Source organism: Hydra vulgaris, chromosome 06 (genome assembly GCF_038396675.1).
Source record: "Hydra vulgaris chromosome 06, alternate assembly HydraT2T_AEP".
Classification (NCBI taxonomy): Eukaryota; Metazoa; Cnidaria; class Hydrozoa; order Anthoathecata; family Hydridae; genus Hydra; species Hydra vulgaris.
In genome coordinates, this window is record NC_088925.1 from 34,812,572 (window position 1) to 34,833,370 (window position 20,799).

Below are 20,799 nucleotides of genomic sequence, written 5' to 3' on the forward strand. Positions count from 1 at the left end.
TATACATATGTATATATATATATGCATATGTGTATATATATATATGCATATGTGTATATATATATGCATATGTGTGTATATATATATATATATATATATATATATATATATATATATATATATATATATATATATATATATATATATATATATATATATATATATATATATATATATATATATATATATATATATATATATATATATATATATGTATATATATGTATATATATATATATATATATATATATATATATATATATATATATATATATATATATATATATATATATGTATATATTTATTTCCGAAAGGTCTGGTGAGCACAAATGATATTATTATTTTTGTGAAATAAAAAACAGTTTTTAGTTTAAAATACGTGTTTCGAACTTACAAAGTTCATCATCGGTTTAAAATGACCAATCTAAAATTTTTCAATATATAGGTTACAAAGTAATTAAAAATTCATTAAAAATTGCTATTCAAAAAAAAAACTTTTTATAATACATAATTATAATAAAAAATATAATACAAAGGAAATAATAAAGATACGCTCAAATTTACAGTTAACATTTATTGCACAAAAGGTATTGTACAATAAAGTACAGGATGGTAATATAAATTAAATTAGAACAATTTAATAACTCTGTGCCTAACTTGTTTGTTTAACTCAGGGTTCTGCCATTTTATAATAAATGTATTTTAAACTAAAAAGTGTTTTTTATTTCAATAAAATAATATATATATATATATATATATATATATATATATATATATATATATATATATATATATATATATATATATATATATATATATATATATATATATATATATATAAATACATATACACATACATACATATATGCTTCCCAATGCAGACTAAATGCTTATAAAATGACATATTTTAACTCCATTATGTGTAATGGAGTTAAAATATGTCATATAATATAATTATATATATATATAAATATATATATATATATATATAAATATATATATATATATATAAATATATATATATATATATATATATATATATATATATATATATATATATACATACATACATATATACATATATGCTTCCCAATGCACACTAAACATTTATAAAATGACATATTTTAACTCCATTATGTGAAACAAAAGTCTATGTAATAAAATCTCTAATCTTTTTATTTTTTAATCTCATTGTTTTAGACTTCAATCCAATTATTATTATAAATAAAAATCTCTTCATACGGTATTAATTTCGTTTCTACCTTTGAATGTGTGTACATGTCATCAAGTTTTGCATTGTAGCAGAAGGTTAAATTCGTTAGGCAACGTTATTTCGTAAAACAAAATACTTTATTGCGGAAAGTGCTTCAATGCCGTTTCCACTTTTCCATATGATTTCAAAACATCAAACAAAATTTGCGTTGTGGCATTAGGATTCAACTCTTTCCATTCTAATAGCATAGCAAAAGCTTTTTCAGAAATGTCGTCGTAGTTATGATGATCTTTACTTATCGATTCAATTTTAGAGTTAGGTACTTTAAGTTTTCTACCAAAGTGTTTCCAATAAGTACATACATCTTTAGATAAATCTTCCAACATTTCTTCGGTAGGTCGTATTACTTGAACTTCTTCTAAACGAATTTTTTTTGGACTCATCGGGATATGTTGATTTAGAGCTAATAAAGAAAATTTTAAAAAAATAAAGTTGTATAAACTTAAGTTAGCAACAAATAAAAAAAAAATGTTAAAAAATAATATAAAGCAAATAAAATTGCAAAAAATAACAAGAATAAGTTTTTCATCTTTTTCAATAATTTGATCATTTCTGATAAGTCTGTAACGACTCATTAGTTATGAATGATCAAATTATTACAACTTCAATTTATACCAAAAATTAAATTACAGGAAGTCATAAATGTCTTACCTAGAGTAATATTTCACACATTGGTGGAATATGTTGACACTATTATAGAAAGTATTCTTTAGAACTGTTTACTTCAGCTTTATATATTTCGAAAGATTTTTTATTTAATAGACATTTCTGTTTTGCATGTGTAACTATTTCAAATTTTTCTTGTAGACATAATATGCATTTTTTTAAAAATATTAGCATATCCAGGTGCTGTTTTAATAATGGACCAATTAAATAGAAAATCATCAACTTTTTTTTTTTTTATATATGTACTTTGATAGCATAATGTCCATTGAATACTTTTTATTTTTAAACGATTTTCATCAAAGGAGCTTTGGTTTAGCCTATTATTAATTGGTATTAAGATTTGTTTTAGAATGTGGGGTGGATAATTTAAGAGTTAATATTAATATACAATAATTCATCATTTAGTCTTTGAAAAGTTTTTAATTGTGACATCAAGAAAATTCACAACTTTTAAATTTATGCTTATTTCAATAAAAAAAAATTATCCATTGTTACATCAAAGCAGTCATTTATGTTTTTCTTTTGGGGCAGTTGATTCAATTTTGCTTCCATGGTTTAATTTTTTAGGGATACTTTAAACTTTTAAATTATTATTTATCATAAGGACTAGTAATATTGTCGCATAAGAATTTTGTGTAGTTTTCTGTTGTGAGTTGGTAAATGTTATTTGCTTCATCAATGAAAACCAAAATATTAGTTTTTAACATCTAACATAAATTCTTTTTGAAATATATCAATTTTAATTATTATTTTATATAACTTTTTAAATTTAACCCTGAAAAAAAAAGCAATCCTAAATGAAAAAATTATAGAAAATTTAAAAAAAAACAAAAAAACAATTGTCCAATGTGTGGAAAATGTTTATCAAAAAACGTCAGATATAAATGTGTTGTTTCCTTTAAGAATGTACCTTATAAAAAATATATCGGCTTAACAGAGGGCGAATGGAAAAAAATGTTTTAAAATATTAAGTGTCTATACTTTAAAGATATCAAGCATTTATATTTTAAAAATATAAAGTATTCAAACGACACCATGCTGTCAAAGTGCATATTGGAATTAAAAAATGAAAAGTGATGATTTTATATTTATAAATGCAAATTCCAATTGGTAATAACTTGCAGTGTTAATTATGAAAAACATTCCAGAGCAATAAATCATAAGCAATTAAAAAGATGCTAAATTGAAATTTCATTTTTGAAAAAATTTAGTTACAAATTTACAGCATTTGTAATACCATTTAACAAGATTTTAAGAAAGGAACCATTTTATTGCAGTGATGAATTTACTCTAGAGGGTAAGAACTACTTAATTATTAAATTTTAATATTTTATAAATATTAATTTTTACATATTATTTTATACATAAGAAAAGCAATATATATTATAATATGGTTTGAAAACTGCGTAAAATCTTTTTTTGTTTTTAATTTTTCAACTTATACAACTTTTTGAATTCATATTTATCCAAGCTAACTTTTTTTTGTATCCAAGCTAACTTTTTTAACAGGGTATAGCTAAAGTGAAACGGTGTAAAATTTTTCACCACACCAATCCACAACTTTTTGTAATTTTTTCAGATTATGTGCGCTCTTTTTCAATATGGAGTTATTTAAAGATTGGTTGAAACATAACCAAGGAGAAAGAAATTCTTGTTTATTGGATTTTATTTTGCAAAGATTTTGCATTACTGATGCAACAAGAGATTCAGAAAAGTCTTTGAAATTAAAATTTTTATGTATGGCATCAAAATTCACAATAAAATGGTCTGCAGCACATATTGACGGACCATATTTCAAACAAAAATAAAAGATTAGAGGGAGCAGATGCAGAATTTGAAAAAAGTATATATCTGCAATGTCGTTTTTCATCATTTTGGAGGAATTCGAGGAAGACGAAAAAAAATATTTGAAGTCCTTTAAAACCTAAAAAAAAAAAGGTTACTTTTTACTAAATTCACAAAGTGCAACTTAGTTGACCACAGCTGCTGAAATAGTGCGTCTTTTGTTGGGGGGCACAGTTTTGGAAATTTGGAATCCTCAGAAAAATAAAATCAAAAGACTTCATTTATGGTAGAAGGCATTTGAACTGTGACAAGGCATAAGCTTGACTCTAAATGTACAAGCCATTCTTATAAACAGACATGAAAGTGGTCTTTAAAGGCAGGACATATAGTATTTCTATCTTATTATAGTCAAAAAAAGTTTTTTGTTATCGATAAGATGAACATATTTTTGTTTATGCTGAAAATAACCTACAAGCTATACTTGTATTTTGCAAAATACTATTTGGCAAAATCCGCAATTTTTATCGGTACTTTTTTGCAGATCAACTAAATTAGTTTTTTCATAAGAAACAAATCTTTTTACTACAACAGAAACTAAGCAAGTTTAAAAAAAAGTTTCAACTCATTCCAACATCTATAAGACTTATACAATTTTCAAATTGCTGTTAAACCCGACCTAATACTCTCAATGATAGATGGACAAGTTTGCTATGCCTTGACTGACACTGTGGTGCAACTCCTAAAATGATGAACAGTGAACTTAAAAACTTAGTTGTTAAATAAGAAAACTATGGTTATGGTCTGTCTACTTTGCAGGTGTGGATTTGTTTTTTTGAGTGCATGTTACACATTAGTTACTGGTTAGATAAAAAAAAAGTGGCAACTTAGAAGCAATGAAGATAAATCAAAAAATATTCAGAAGATGTATTGTATCTCTTTGCTCTTTCATAGTCCAGAATTCTTTAAGTATAAACAACGAATTTCCGAGGCAATTTTTTATTTTCAAACCCTTTTATTCTTCCCGATTTTATTCTTGTGATTGTGATTGATCAAACATTAACAAACAAAAACATAAACTTTAGCTAGTTTAGAAATTGTTCTAGATGATAATACACAAAATAAACAAAATTCTTTCACGATTACTTTGCTCTTTTGACATCATTTTTAATAACAATCTTTCAGGAAAACATTTATTTACTTTTTTTTTTTTGAAAAAGTAGTACTAAGCTTTGTTTATACTTAAAAACTTTACTTTTTCGTATCATTTATAGTTAATTTAAAGCTCTAAAAGTTCAGTCAATTTTTTTGTGGCTATACTTTAGTTAAGACAAAAGTTAATGACTTTCTATAATTTTTGTTATAAATTGAAGTTTTATTAAGATGAGCATTCTTTTCTGATGAGTCTCTATAGATAAAACACAGTAAAATGATAAAAACTTGATAAGTGATTTTTAACTTTGAATATATATATATATATACATATATATATATATATATATATATATATATATATATATATATATATATATATATATATATATATATATATATATATATATATATATATATATATATATGTAAATATAACCTTGTATGTACTCATTAATGATGTAATTTATTACTTCTTAGATTAGATGTATGAATATATAATATATAGATAAAAATGGTTCTGATTGATGTCAATAAAGCAAGAATTATTGAGAAGCCATTTATAATGACTCATATTGCAAACAAAATTGAATGTGGAAAAAGCAATATAACTAATTTTCTAAAGAAGTATAAGGACACAAGAGAAACATCTGATCAGGGGTCAGCAACTTATTTTAAGTGGAGAGCCATTTTTTCTTAAATATCTTTTAAAAAACTTACAGAGTCGCAAAAATACTAGTGTAAAAAAACTGAAGATTATCATCATTGTTATTTTATGATGTTCAATGATATTTAAATGTCTTATTTACTTATTTTTACATTGTAAAATAAAAATAAGTAATTAAACAAATTAAATAAACAAATAGAGTAATTTAATTAAATAAACAAATGAATATTTAAAGAAAAAAGAAAAAAAAAATGAACAAAAAAATTTGTGTGAATGAATTGATTCACAGATTTGATAAATGAATTGATTCATTTTCATATCAGGTTCAAAAATGGTGGTCTTTAGTTTTAAACAACTTTTAAGGCTAATATCATTGAGAGAGTTCAATATCAAGTTACTTTTAACGATGTTCATGTAGCTAAATATTTGCTCACAATAATATTAATAAACTGTCATTAGTCCAAATGCCATCAGCTCATCATCATCAGCTCAAGTTGGTTGAAACTCTAGAGAAGATTGTTCCATGTTATAAATATAATTTGATTTTTTAAGAATTTGAAAGTTCATTCCATTTATGATCTACTGCAAATTTTTCTTTTTACTTATCAACTTTTCTAGTTTTATTTGCAGTGTTTTTCTTATTTCAAATATATTAACTGAAGTTCAAATTGAGCTCTATTGACCTTTTGGAACAGTTTAATATATATTTCGTTGGTATTTACAGTAATAATGTGTCAAAAATGACAAAACAATTATTTTCTTGAACTCTGTAAAATTTCTTTGAACTTGGTAAAACGATTGGGCAAATTAAAATGAATCTTTCATTTTATCAATAGCAGCAAAAATTACTAATTAATTTTAATAACACTTGCTGTATCTCCTTTTTCAAATGGAAGAAATGAATTAAATTTTGATTACTAATATCTTTGAGTAAACACAGATTTTTGAAAAAATACAGAGATTTGACTTTTTTTTGTTGTTGTTAATTTACCTTCCTCAACTGTAGTGGCCATGAAGGCCACTACAGTCGAGAAAACTATTTTTTAATTGTGGTTACAACCCTCCTTTAACTTTATAACTACAAAACTTGAACCAACGAGGCTGCTGCACGGAGAAACAAGGTAAAGGCTTGAAGACTGAATTCAGCCATGTTAAAGAGCCACATAATTTGGATAAGAGAGCTACATTTTTTTGCATACATTCTACAGATGAGATATAGGTTTTTTTTGATGATGAAATATAAGGTTTTTTTTAGCCCTGATTGAATAATGAGTTCCTACTTTTATCTCATCTGTAGAAATGTAACAATATTTAGGGAAGCTTGAACAATGCATTTAACTTTTCTTTTGAATATGAAATTGTCAAGAAAATAAGAATAAAACAAACTTAGATTCAGTATGAAACTTATTTTTAATATAAACAATATCATAAAGGAAACTAAAATAACTAATAAATATTCAAAAAGCAGACATATAGGTTTAAATTCAGTGAAACTCTTTTAAAACCCATTAAAAGTAAAATTTCTAAAAAAAAAGTTTGGCAGGTTTTTTTGGCCCAAACTGTATTTTTTCGGTGTTACATGACTCTTATGTATATGCCAAAAAAAACAAGTTAATATAATCTGCAGTCGTGACGAACATTATACTTTTTTAAATTTGATTCAACAAAGACAAGATGATTGATTAAACAACATGATGAGGAAGAGAATTCTATATCTTAATAATTTTTTCACAGAAAAAAAGTTCTAATAATTTTGTATTTCATTATAAGATCAAACTTTATTCTATGGCACTCGAGAGGTTCAAGAATAAAGGTGTTGACACTAAAAAATTAAATGGGTCCTAAGACAGTCCCTTGAGGTATTCCACTTTTTAGACAAACACATTGAGAACCATTTGTAATCCAGTTTAGCAATTTGTACTTAATACCGTAGAAATGCAGTTTGAAGAGTAACTTAGAGTGAGTCACAGAATCAAAGGCTTTCTCTTTCTAAAGTCTACACATAAATATCAAAAATCTTTTTGTTATTGACAGCAGTGGCCTACTTGTTCGAGGTTGTCAACATCTGTGATCAGGTGGATCAACATTTTAAAAAGCCGCATTGATGAACAGAAATAAATTTAATATTTAGTAAGTAATTTGTAAGGCTTTCTGCAATGATTGACTCCATAATTTTAATCATAGAAATAGGTCTATAGTTTAAAGATCTAAAGATGGGTTTCTTTTCTTAAAGATGGGGCATATTAGCCATTTTTCAGATAGCAGGTATGACATTTTTTGAAATTGACAATTCAAACAGAATGAAATAAGGAATAGTAATGGCATTTGTGATTGTGGTTTTAAAAATATTGCTGGATATTCATCAATTGATTTGGAAAACTTTATTGGAAGCTTTTGGAGAGTTGACATAATGGAATTCTAAAAAAACATATTATTTAAAGAATTTGGGTGTGTCTGCAAATCTAAGACAGATGCAATGCTATTGTAATGTCTGTAACAAAAACAGAACCAAAGAAACTATTCAGAAGGTGTGATTTTTCACAATCATCTATATTAGGAGAAGCATCAGGTTAGAGTACCAGTATAACAGAACTCCAGCATTTGGATTTTACCTTTACGAAAATACAAAACTAAGCATTATTGGTTTTATCAACTAAATCTTTTTCTCTTTTAAATGTTTGTTTATTTCTCCATCATATAAACAAGAAAAATATTCAAGACTATATAAATATACACATATAACAAATTTTTTGAATGAACATAACTTTTTACTTCATGAATTGAATTTTGATTTAATTTGATTAAGTTTAAAAAAATCATAAATATTTTTTATTAATATAAGCTCAATGCAGTGCTGAAGATATTTGTGTCATGATTGCCAAACAACGAGCTCAGCAGATTTTTAAAACGTTCAAAAAATTTTATCAAAATTAAAAGTAATCAAACGAACTACTTTTTAACTGTTTTCTTTTATTAAGTAACAATTTTTCAAGATATGGTCCCCAAACCTATTTCTTTGCCTGTTTCAAGCCTTCCCAGAGACACAAAATAGGAAATTAAAATAAATTAAAAAAAAAAAAGTGACTTAAATAACTTGTGTTCTGTTTTTATTTTTGTTTCTTTAGGGTGGTTGTTATTAAATTTAGTATTTCAAAAGATTTATTGCAATACATATAATTGTTACATTAACATTTATTATTAATGTGGAACACATACAGCCGTAAGAGAAGAAGGAGAAAAGATTATATTAAAGTAAGAGTTAGACAGACGTCAAGTAAAAAATCACAAAATTTAAGCAAAGATTTATTATTAATAATTGTTTAAGTATATTTCACCAATAACATAGTGAGAGGGTGGGTAGAATTAGGCGCACAGAGCAGACTGTTAAAAAGCAACAGATATCCAAAATTACAAAGCGCTAAAATATTAACGATAAATAGAAAGTTGATATAAAAAAATTAAGACTATGTGAAAAATGTGTAGAAGGCATGGCATAATTGATGCATGTATGTATGTATGTGCATGCGCCTTACTTAGAAATTACACAGAGAGACTTAAATGGTATAAAAAATCTGAATGTGAAGAGATGTGTATCATTTAAAAACATACAACAGAAAGATTTTTATATAGAAAAAAGAAAAGATAAATAGTTACAAAACAGTGAGATTTAAAAGCAAAACAATGAATTGTGGTGAGAAGTAAATGCCTTATCTAAATAAGATAAACACGCGAATACTGATGATAAATATAATTATATAACTGAAAAAGTGATGTAAAAAATAATAAGTGATATAAAAAGTAAAAAGTGAGGTAAAAAGTAAAGTCTTTGAGGTATATATGTATATATGTATACATGAACAACCAACATATGAGGGTATAAACATATACGCTTGCATTACATAGACATATTCATATAAGGACAATATATACTTGTTACATTAAAATTATACAAATATATTTTACAAACAGATAGCATTTTGTATTTTTGCTTTCTTCTTTAAAAAAAAACAAATAAAATATAGGAAAATCAGTCTTTTTAATGTCGACTTTGACATTGAGCAATTAAACAATGCAATTTGAGTATATAACATACTTAATTTTAATATAAATCTAGGTATCTTTAAATCTTTTTTTATTTTATTGCATTAAAAAACTATAATAAATCAAATTTTTTTTATTTTGTCTGCCTAGGCAGTTTTAGTTGAAATTTTGTTAGTTTTTTGCTACTTATACCTCAAAAGTTATAAGCTACTGTAAAAATGCATAAAAATACTATAAAATTTTTGCCTTTTTTATTTGAGCTATTTTAATAAGCATTTATGTAAAACGCTCGTTTTGCTATTTTATTTATATCATTTTATTTAATATTAAAAACCTATTTTTTTTTTTTTTGCCATTTTTATTTTTATTTTTTTGTTTAGAATTTAAATAAAGGCAGGTGTTTTGCATTTTTTTAAATTATTTTATTTATAATTAAGAACTTTTTTTTGCTACTTTAATTTTTATCTTTTCATTTAGAAATTAAAGTTTTTATTTTTACTTTTTTGTTTAGAATTTAAATAAAAATGTATTATTTCATTTTTTGTTTAATCATTGCTATTTTTTTTGTCTTTTTTTTAAATTTAAACAGCAAATAAAAATGCATTTTTTTAAATCGCACATGCCAGCCTTATACTGACTATTCAACCAGCGGTTTTATGTGCGGTGGCAGCATTAAGTTTCCAACGAAGAAGACTAAACACTTATATATCAGTTGATGTATGAACACTAATTAATAAACATTAAATATTTTTTAACTAAAACAAATATAAAATTAAAAAAATTACACCTAAGGAGAGCAAACCTTGCCTCATGTTATGCATGTAATGCATTCATTCATCATCAGTCATATGATACATGAGAATTATCTCCAGCACTTTATCTAGTCTTTAGCACTTTAGCTAATGAGTAGAAATGTACATGTAATATAATAAACAAACTTACTTAATATATGAGCCAGAAGTACACGCTTGTTTTTTAATCAAATATCAAAACTAATTATTACTAAAGTAAAATTCACATTTTTTGTTTAACTTATATTCTTGTTTAACTTATTATACATAACAATAAAATTTCAAAACTTATACAATTTATATGTCTCAACAATATATAATTATTTATGACAATTATAATTACTCAAAATTATTGCTTTTTTTCTTGTCTTCAAATTAATTCCTTAATTTCTTACATTTAAATGTTTTCAATGCAATCAAAAACTATATGCAAAATATTTAATGCCACATTAAAAATCTGTATTCTGGAGAACAATAACAAATCATAAAATTTTCAAGTTAAAGGATTTAAACTAATTGTCTTTAAACATAAAATGAAAATATAAAGACCTCAATGGCAGCAATAGTTTTCAGACATTGTTAAAATGAATTATTAGCATATTTTAAAGTACTTGATTGTAATCAATTTTAATTTCAAACAATATTTAAAAACATTTAAACAATAAAATCTTAATTCATTATTTAAAAAAGATTATGTTTCTTTATTATTTATTTTTGAAAACAATCTTACACATAATACAATCTTTTGTTTGCTTCATTACAACTTAGTTTTTGTTTTTTTGTTTTAATCTGAGAAGGCAGATACTCTGTCAATTTTTTATCAAATATTTAATGAACTATTTTCGATAACAATTATTAGCAATATATAGACAGTTACTACCAGTTGCCAATAATTACCATAAGATATTCCTAAACATAGTTTCTTCACAATTACCATTGAATGTAAAATGTCATTAAAAGTAACTTACTTGATGAAAATGTTAAAACAACATTTTCTTTAAATCAGGGAATTTTTAGTAAAAATTAATATATTTAAGAATCACTATTAAATAGTGGTTGTTAAATATATTTCAGTTGATTATTTATATCTTTATTTTTATCAATATATTTATTTTTATTTATATCTTTATTTATATTCATATATAGGAAAACAAATAATTGTAGTTATTTATCACATACAAATTTCATTTTTTCTTCTTCCATTAGCTGATTCAGTTAATGATTTCGGATTAGTATCTGAAAAAAAAAGTACATCAGTAATAAAATTTCAAGCGTCATCACTATCATAATTTCAAGCACCACCATTATTTAAAAATAACTTACAAATTCCATGGTTTAGATGATTCAATATTTCACTGCACAATGTCCCTTTATTGTATTGCAGAGCATCACTACCTTTAGAGTGAATGGCAATTAGTTTGAGTTTTCGTAAGACAACACTACCTGATGAACCAATATCTGTGTCTGCATTGTAGTAGATAAATGGTGGGTCAACATTGATTACTTTTTCATAACTAAATTTCTTAGCCTCACCTTTAGGGTGTTGGAATATGAATATATCATCACCAATTTTAACAGTTTCTTCAGCAACAAAATCAATTGGATCAACACAAAAGCAGTTTTCAATTGTGTCATGATCACAACCAATTATTGTGTAATCTAGAACCTAACATTTAAAAATAATTTTAAAATATTGAAAAAAAAAATCTTCAAAGCATTTTATTATCTTTTATTTTGTTTTACTTCTAGTTGCTTTTGAAAGCCTTTTGTTTCTTGCTGCAACTGCATGAAATTTATTGCATTTATCATCAATTTTGTGCAATTATCTAATTTTAAATTTTTTTGCTGTTCTTTTAATGTACATGGTTAAACTGTCGAAATCATATTGTGATAAAACCTATTAATCATTACCATTAACAAATTAGCAGTAGAAAATCAAAATCCATATTGATGATCAGAAAAGAAAGTTATTAAATGCTCATAAAAAGCTTTTTATTTTTTATATCTTTTTATATTTGTTACATAATTCTTTCGTCAAAAAATGTTTAAATTAGTATCACACTCATGAAACTACTTCAACGAAGTAGATTTTTATACTTCCAAACTTCTTGTATATTGTCAGATCGCGATTTTATTTTTATTACTATTTATGTTATTAAACTATTTTTTATTAATTTACTATTTATGTTATTAAAAAATAATATCAAACAAAAACTTATTGATTGATTTCTTATTGATTTAGTATTAAAGTAAAATTTAGTGACAGTTTTGCTTCGTTGTTTTGATATATGTATTTTAAAATGTTACACTGTAAACTTAATTAACAGTTAATCGTTTGTATCTATATTATAGCTATATTCTACCAACTTTCCATTTAATAAATGTTGACATTACTTTGTTTTCTTTTCGAATGTCCTTGATGGCGAACATTCTAAACAACAGAATCATTTTAAATTTGAGTTAAAATAAATAATAGTTAATAAAAAACCTATACTATGAACAAAAACTAATTTTAAAAACTACTCTATTATTAATATTTATTTTTATTATAAACGATGTGTGGAATATTACAAACAATAAATCAAATAAATCTTACTTGATATTTTCACAAGATTAAAAATACTCATGCTCACAAGATTAAAAATACTCACATGCTTCACAAGATTAAAAATACTCATACATCACAAGATTTAAAATACTCAGTAGTTTCTATTTTCTTATAATGGCTTTCTAATTTTCCATTCTTATTTTATTTGCGCATTTTTGTATTCACATTGTGTTTCCACGTGCACATTCCGTTATTGAAATTAGTGACTATTAACGACTTCAAACTGCTCATTCATTATGTAAGTGCAAAAAAGAACGACGTAGTGCTTTTTATATTTTATGTCAGTGCTTTGATAATAGAATATCTTTAATAAAAAATATTTTTTAAATATTTTATGAAAATAAAAAAATAATCCAGAACTATTGGACGAGCGTTATTTTATACGCTCGTTATAAGCTGAACGAGCGTTGTTTATCGCGCCTAGAACGTTTGAAAATACCGTAAGACAAAACCTTTTTATAATAGTTTGGAGCAATAGTAAACAGATGTCTGTTTTCTGAAGAATTGTTTTGGCAATAGATATGGAAGTAATGGTTACGATTAGAAATTGCAGCAACACAATGAGAGGAAACCATGAAGAAGAATGAGGCTTGACTTAAAATTGTTGAGAGGGAATGAAAGATTCCATGCCAACCTGAGACCAAGAAGTTACACATAAAGCACATTTGTCAGCAGGAAGACAAAAGATTTCTACCCAATGGCCATCACGAAGAAAATAACACAGAGTCCCAGTCAGCTTTATGGTAATTGTAAGAGGTACGATGATAAGGGGATTCTGATGATGAAAAAAAATGAGATAATAGTTTTAGAGAAATCAAACCATGATCAGAAGCACCTAAAGGTGAATGTGGAGAAACTTAGCACTAACTAGGATCAGAAACAAGACATAAGCCTAGTAGAGAAAGTAATGATTTGGATTGTCTGGAAAGCAAGTTGGAAAGTTGACTATTTGTGTTAGAGATTGAGAAAGGCAAAAGTTGTAGGCCCTAACACCTGCAGAGTCACTGACACTTGAGCCTAGCCATTCAGTGGGATGAGCATTAAATGCACCAACAACAGTATTGGCTGTAGGATAAAGAGAAAAGGCATGGTCAATTTGATCAGAAACATTAAAACATTAAAAAGAGAACATTAAAAAGAGTGCAGTCTTGAGATGAAGGAAAATGATGCAGAACAAAGGGAAAGGTGATAGAGTGAAGTGGTGCTAAACGATAGCACATAAACGAATAGTTTGTGGATTCAAACCTAGTTTCCCAATAAATAAGGGAATTCTTATGAATGTAAATGCCCAGGCCAAGCATGTGACTATTGGAGTCTTTATGAACCAAAGGAAGATAACCATCAACACTAAGATTACAAATTGAGACAACTGAACTTAAATAAGTCTCAAAAAGAGCAAGTAGGTCTGGTGAAATTTGCAAGAGATAAGACTCAACCGAAGAAAAGTTATATTAAAGGCCACGAATATTAGTGAATGATAGATTTAGTGAACTTGGTGATGATGATGGTTTTTTGTGTTTTATAGTTTTTGAAACTTCATTTTTAAATTTGTTAAAGAACTCAACTCAAAGCACAGATAGCACTCAGTACACTATTTAATAGCCCAAGCAATTGCCTCATTACTATTATTATACCCTAAACTATAAAAAGGGCTCCAAATGTGGCCTAGACAATGCACACCAAAAGTACAAACAGGGACACCATCCATGCAATTTTATATTTGAAAATTATGCTTTCAAATATAAAATTGTACACAAGAATTGAAATGTAAGATATTTTGAAAATACCCACTAAAAACCCTCTTTTTGTTGAAAAAAAGAAATGCTTTGAATGTTTATTTATGAAAAACTTAAGTTGTAGAATTTATTACCATGTTATTGGATAGTTTATTTTTTAGGTTGGTTGAAATTTAAGAGTCCCACAAGCGGGGTAAAATTTTCCTAAAAACAGGGAAAAAATTGACCCTTTTGCCTTCTGTGGGAACCTTTCTGATGTTTAAAAAAATTTTTGTAAAAAACTTTAAGTACTAATTTGGGGTCAGGGCAGATCATAAGCTAGAGCTCTTTTCAAGTTTTTGACATGACCTATTTTTGAATAACCCTAATATATATATATATAGAGAGAGAGAGACACACACATACATATGCACTCACATACACATACACATACACACACACACACACAAACACACACACACACATATATACTAACTTAATATAAATAAATATATAAAAAAATATATAAAAGATATCTATCCAGATTTACATACACATGTATAAAAAGAGAAAAAAAAATCCACAATATAAATATTAAAAAAAAAAAATCCACGATATAAATATAAAAATAAATAAATAAACTAAGGGTAAAGCAGAAAGATAATAAAAATCACAGTGTTATAAGATATAATAAAAATTAAGTACTGGATTAATCTAGGTGAAAATTCATTCTCAGGGCCACAATATATTCACTAAGCCTGATAAAAAATGGCTACCATCTATCCTCAGGGATAAATTCTTGCTATCCTTATCATCACCTGTAGCCTACATCATATCAGTCAATATTGCAATAAAACAAACCTCACTACAGAAAAGCCAAACACCCACACCCCTCCAAAATTTAAGTATCGACAATAATTTTTTAAAAAAAATGTGGATATAGAGACAATTATACACTAAAAACATACAGAATAAATATAATAAATTTAAACAATGATATATATCATAAACATATACACATTAAGATGTACAGATCATGGAATACAATATTATTTACTATATAATAAAATAAAGAAAATGAAGAGATAGATAAATATTAGGGTGATTCTAAAAACAACTTCTTTTGAAATTGTCTGCTGCCACCCCTTAAATGTGTTCTATATAATAAATTAATACTAAATTTAAAAAATTTTTGAATAAAAAAAAATTTTAGGGATCGCTCAAGACCTTTAAACACCAGATGGGTCCCTATAATTTTGAAAAAAAAGAAAAGAAAAACAGTAAAAAAAACTTAATGTTAATAATATATCAAGCTTTTTATCACACAACAGATTAATATTAAAAGAAAATCATTAATCATTTGGTATTTATTCATTTTCATTCAGCCTCGCACCCCATCTTCATCTATTAGGCTGGCGCAGATGTATTTTTAATACATTGTTTCCAGTTTAGGATGTTGAATGCTGGATCTTCTTGACTCAATGCATGGGTTTGCTTGTGTCACTGTTTTTATGACCAGGCAACTCATTCTATTATCTCCTTATGAGGGTACAGCTCTAAAACCCAGTTTTATGGTTCTGAGGCCGGCTGGTAGTCAGGTTTCCCGAACTCTGTGGTAGCTCTCAGAGAGGCTGATTCCATCAACAGCTGAAAAATATCAAAGTATTAACAGTGCCATGTTGCGCATGGATGGTGTCCCTGTTTGTACTTTTGGTGTGCATTGCGGAGGCCACATTTGGAGCCCTTTGTTACGGCTTAGGGTTTATTAGTAGTAATGAGGCAATTGCTTGGGCTATTAAACGGTGTTCTGAGTACTATCTATGCTTTGAGTCAAGTTCTTCAATCTAATTTAAAAATGAATAAAGTACCAAAAACTATAAAACACAAAAAACCATCATCATCAACAATTTCTCTAAACCTATCATTCACTAATATTCGTGGTCTTCGAAGTAACTTTTCTTCTGTTGAGTCTTATCTCTTGCAAAGTTCACCAGACCTACTTGCTCTTTGTGAGACTAATTTGAGTTCGGCTGTCTCATCTTGTGATCTTAGTGTTGATGGTTATCTTCCTCTGATTCATAAAGACTCCAATAGTCACATGCTTAGCCTGGGCATTTACATTCGTAAGAATTCACCTGTTTGTCGTGAAACTAGGTTTGAATCCACAGACTATTCTTTCATGTGCTTTCGTTTAGCACCACTTCACTCTATTGCCTTTCTCTTTTTCTCAGTTTCTCCACATTCACCCTTAGGTGCTTCTGATCACAGTTTGATCTCTTTAAAACTAATATCTCATTCTTCTTCATCACCTGAATACCCCTATTATCGAACCTCTTACAACTACAGTAAAGCTGACTGGGATTCTTTCCGTGATTTTCTTCGTGATGGCCCTTGGGTAGAAATCTTTCAACTTCATGTCGACAAATGTGCTTCTTACATAACTTCGTGGATTCAGGCTGGCATGGAATCTTTTATTCCCTCTCGACGATTCCAGGTCAAGCCTCACTCTCCTCCATGGTTTTCCTCACACTGTGCTGCTGCGATTGCCAATCGAAACCGTTACTTCCATATTTATCAGCAAAACAATTCTCCAGAAAACAGACGTCTGTTTATTACTGCTAGAAACAACTGTAAAAAGGTTTTGTCTAACGCCAAAACCCATTATTCTCAGGTCATGAAATCTCGTATCTCATCTCAAAAATTAGGCTCTCGTGACTTCTGAAGAATCTTTAATAATATCAATAATAAGGGCAAATCTATAATTCCACCTCTCTTGTATGGTTCAGACTTTGTCACCTCACCTAAAGACAAAGCCGAACTGTTTGCTAAAAACTTTTCATCAATATCATCTCTTGATTCCACTAATTGCATTCTACCTGATATTGCCAACAAACAGGTTGATCCATTGCTTGACATTCATATCACTCCAGCATCTGTATCTAAAGTGATTTCCTGCCTAGACTCTTCTACAGCTTGTGGCCCAGACAACATACCTGCTATTGTCTTGCAGAAGTGTTCTCCGGAGCTATCGTCTATACTCTCAAAACTATTCAACAAGTGCTTATCAGAGTCTTGTTTTCCAGCCTGCTGGAAAGCCGCATCTGTTATCCCTATCTTCAAAAATTCTGGGGAGCGATCTGATTCATCTAACTACCGTCCCATAAGTCTTCTTCCTATCATAAGCAAGGTTTTTGAATCTTTAATTAACAAACACTTAATTTCTCATCTTGAATCTAATAACTTACTTTCTGACCATCAATATGGATTTCGATCTTATCGTTCTACAGCTGATTTGCTAACAGTAATAACAGATAGGTTTTATCGTGCATTAGATAAAGGTGGAGAGGTTAAGGCCATCGCTCTTGACATTTCAAAAGCTTTTGATAAAGTTTGGCATGCTGGTCTTCTCCATAAGCTTTCTTCTTATGGTGTATCCGGCAACATCTTTAAGATCATTGAATCCTTCCTTTCCAATCGTAGCATAAAAGTTGTCCTCGATGGACAACACTCTTCTTCTTATTCTGTAACTTCAGGGGTTCCTCAAGGTTCTATCCTTGGCCCTATACTCTTTTTAATTTACATTAACGATCTTCCAGATATTCTCACATCTAGGGTGGCATTGTTTGCTGATGATACATTTATTCTTGTCATGATAAGAAACCAACACCCTCTGATTGCTTGGAGGGGGCATTTGAGCTTGAAAAGGATCTCACTTTTGCTACAGCATGGGGCTCACAGTGGCTGGTGAACTTTAATTCAGATAAAACTTAATTTTTTTCAGCTAATCGTTATCGCAATAATTTAGATCTTCCTATATTTATGAACGGTGATGTACTCGATGAGTCATCTACTCTTCATCTTCTAGGATTAACTCTTACTTCCAATCTTTCTTGGAAACCATATATCAAATCGGTTGCAAAATTAGCATCTGCTAACTTTCTTACTCTGGATTCTATTCTCTATATCTATAAATCTCAAATCCGGCCTTGTATGGAATACTGTTGCCATATCTGGGGTGGATCTTCTAATGATGCCCTTTCTCTTTTAGACAAGGTGCAAAAACGCATTGTAAACATAGTTGGACCTGCTCTTGCAGCCAACCTTCAACCATTATCACATCGTCGTAATGTTGCTTCTCTTTCTCTTTTCTACAAATACTATAATGGGCACTGCTCTAAAGAGCTAGCGTCTCTTGTGCCATCTACTAAAATTCATTCTCGTGTTACTCGTCATTCAATTAAGTGTCATCCTTTTTCTGTGACTGTTCCTAAGTGCTCCAAAAATGCTTATTCGTCTAGTTTTTTTCCTAGAACTTCAACTCTTTGGAATTCGCTTCCTTCATCTTGCTTTCCTGATTCATATAATTTGCAATCTTTTAAATCGTCCGTCAATCATTATCTTGCTCTACAATCTTCATCTTTTCTCTTCCAGTAACTTCCAACTTCAATTAGTGGCTGCTTGCAGCCTTGTTGGAAGCGAAGATGTTTAAAAAAAAAAAAAAATTTATTCTTATTTAATACTATTATTACAAACATACTACTAAATTTTATTATTTACTTATTTTTATTTAATTCTATTATTACAAACATACTACTAAATTTTTGAATGAAATGTTAATTTTTAAAGTAATTTGAGGTCGCTTATCAAAACCTTATTTATTAAAGCTGGATCTTGAAATATGTTTTATCATGTGCAGGCTGCAGTGTTTCTAAATGACAAAATTATTCTAACTAATTTATACTGAGTTTTAGCCATTATGAAAACCCTAGAAACTTTTTTCTATAAAAATCCTGGAAAATTATTTTTATAAAAAATCTAGAAAACTTCACAATCAACAAATTAACAAAGGTATATAGGTAAATTCTGGAACATTGGTAAAGGGATAAATAAAGGGATAAACTAAAAACTACTGAATAGTTATGTTTCTTTAAAATTCCTTAAAACTAAATGTAATATCTCAGTTTTACACAATCTGTAAAGCGTAACGACAACGGTATAATAATGGTGTTTAATAATGATATATATATCATTTAAATACTTATTTATATTTACAGTAAAAAAAAATTTAAATTTTTTTTAGCATTCTCTCTGTAAATTTGTGACCTTGAGATGCTGGGTTGATTGCAGAGAGGCGTTTCAATAAAGGGTTGTTAAAATGAAATTTATTAAGTAAACTGATGATTCAAGGTAAGTTTTTAGGAAGGTTTTAATGAACAATGACTTGAAGTCAGAATTTCGAATAATTATTTTTAACAAATATTTTTCAGCCTTACTTCCAAGGCATATAAAAATTTTAGGTTTAAAAATTTCAACTTTGTTACTGTTATATTTTTTATCATCTTTGCTTAATAAAATAAGTTAAAATTGTTTTTACCAGTTCAATTTGCTCATCATAAATTTGATAGACTAACAGTTCTTTTGTTCAAAAGTTAAAATAAATGATTTAAAAATAGGAAGAACTTCAATGTACAAATTAAGATAAAGTACAATATAAAGTTTCATTACGCCGGAAAAATAAACTTTTAACAATTCTAGCTTTTCTTTCTGCACAGTTTTTTTCTTTGTCAGTTTTTTCTGCTGAATTTGACATTTTATTTTTTTGATTAGTTTTGATAAGTAAGTAGAATAAATTAAGGTAAAAGCAGACATCATCTCAAGCATTGCAGAGGAGTGCAATCTAAAACAGACAACCCCCAATGAGAGACCCTTTGCTTTGGAGTGTTGTATGTGAAACCTGTAACTTGACAAAAAAATTTCAGAAATGTATGAAGATCTGGGCTAAAATTAAAATCAATGTAAATATCATCCAGTAAATTTTCAAATACCTTGCCAAAAAAAGAATTGAATTTTTTGACAACATTGTGTACATGATGACAAATATCACTATTAACATCAAGTGAAAAACTGCTTTTCTTAATCATGTCGCAAACCCACTGAATTTTCCCCTCATTTATAGAATCTGATAAATCAGAAAGTAGATTACTTAATGGAATTATCTTAATTAAATAAATAAATAACAGCATTAAAAAAACTTTCAGTGTTTAACATAATAAGGGATAATAATGCATAGTGTTTTAATACAACTTTATTAACTTTGTTGCAAA

General features: G+C 27.3%; 1 protein-coding gene across 1 annotated transcript in view; it reads right to left on the reverse strand.

Moving 5' to 3' along the window:
• Positions 1–1,155: 1,155 nt before the first annotated feature.
• Positions 1,156–20,799, reverse strand: part of LOC100200066 (uncharacterized) — a 28,778-nt gene continuing 9,134 nt past the window's right edge. The window contains exons 3-5 of the mRNA XM_065799942.1: positions 11,696–12,038; positions 11,552–11,608; positions 1,156–1,676 (exon numbers count right to left, since the gene is read on the reverse strand). Coding sequence (XP_065656014.1) covers positions 1,351–1,676; positions 11,552–11,608; positions 11,696–12,038 — 726 coding nt within the window. The 3' untranslated portion in view covers positions 1,156–1,350. The remainder of the gene's footprint in view (positions 1,677–11,551; positions 11,609–11,695; positions 12,039–20,799) is intronic.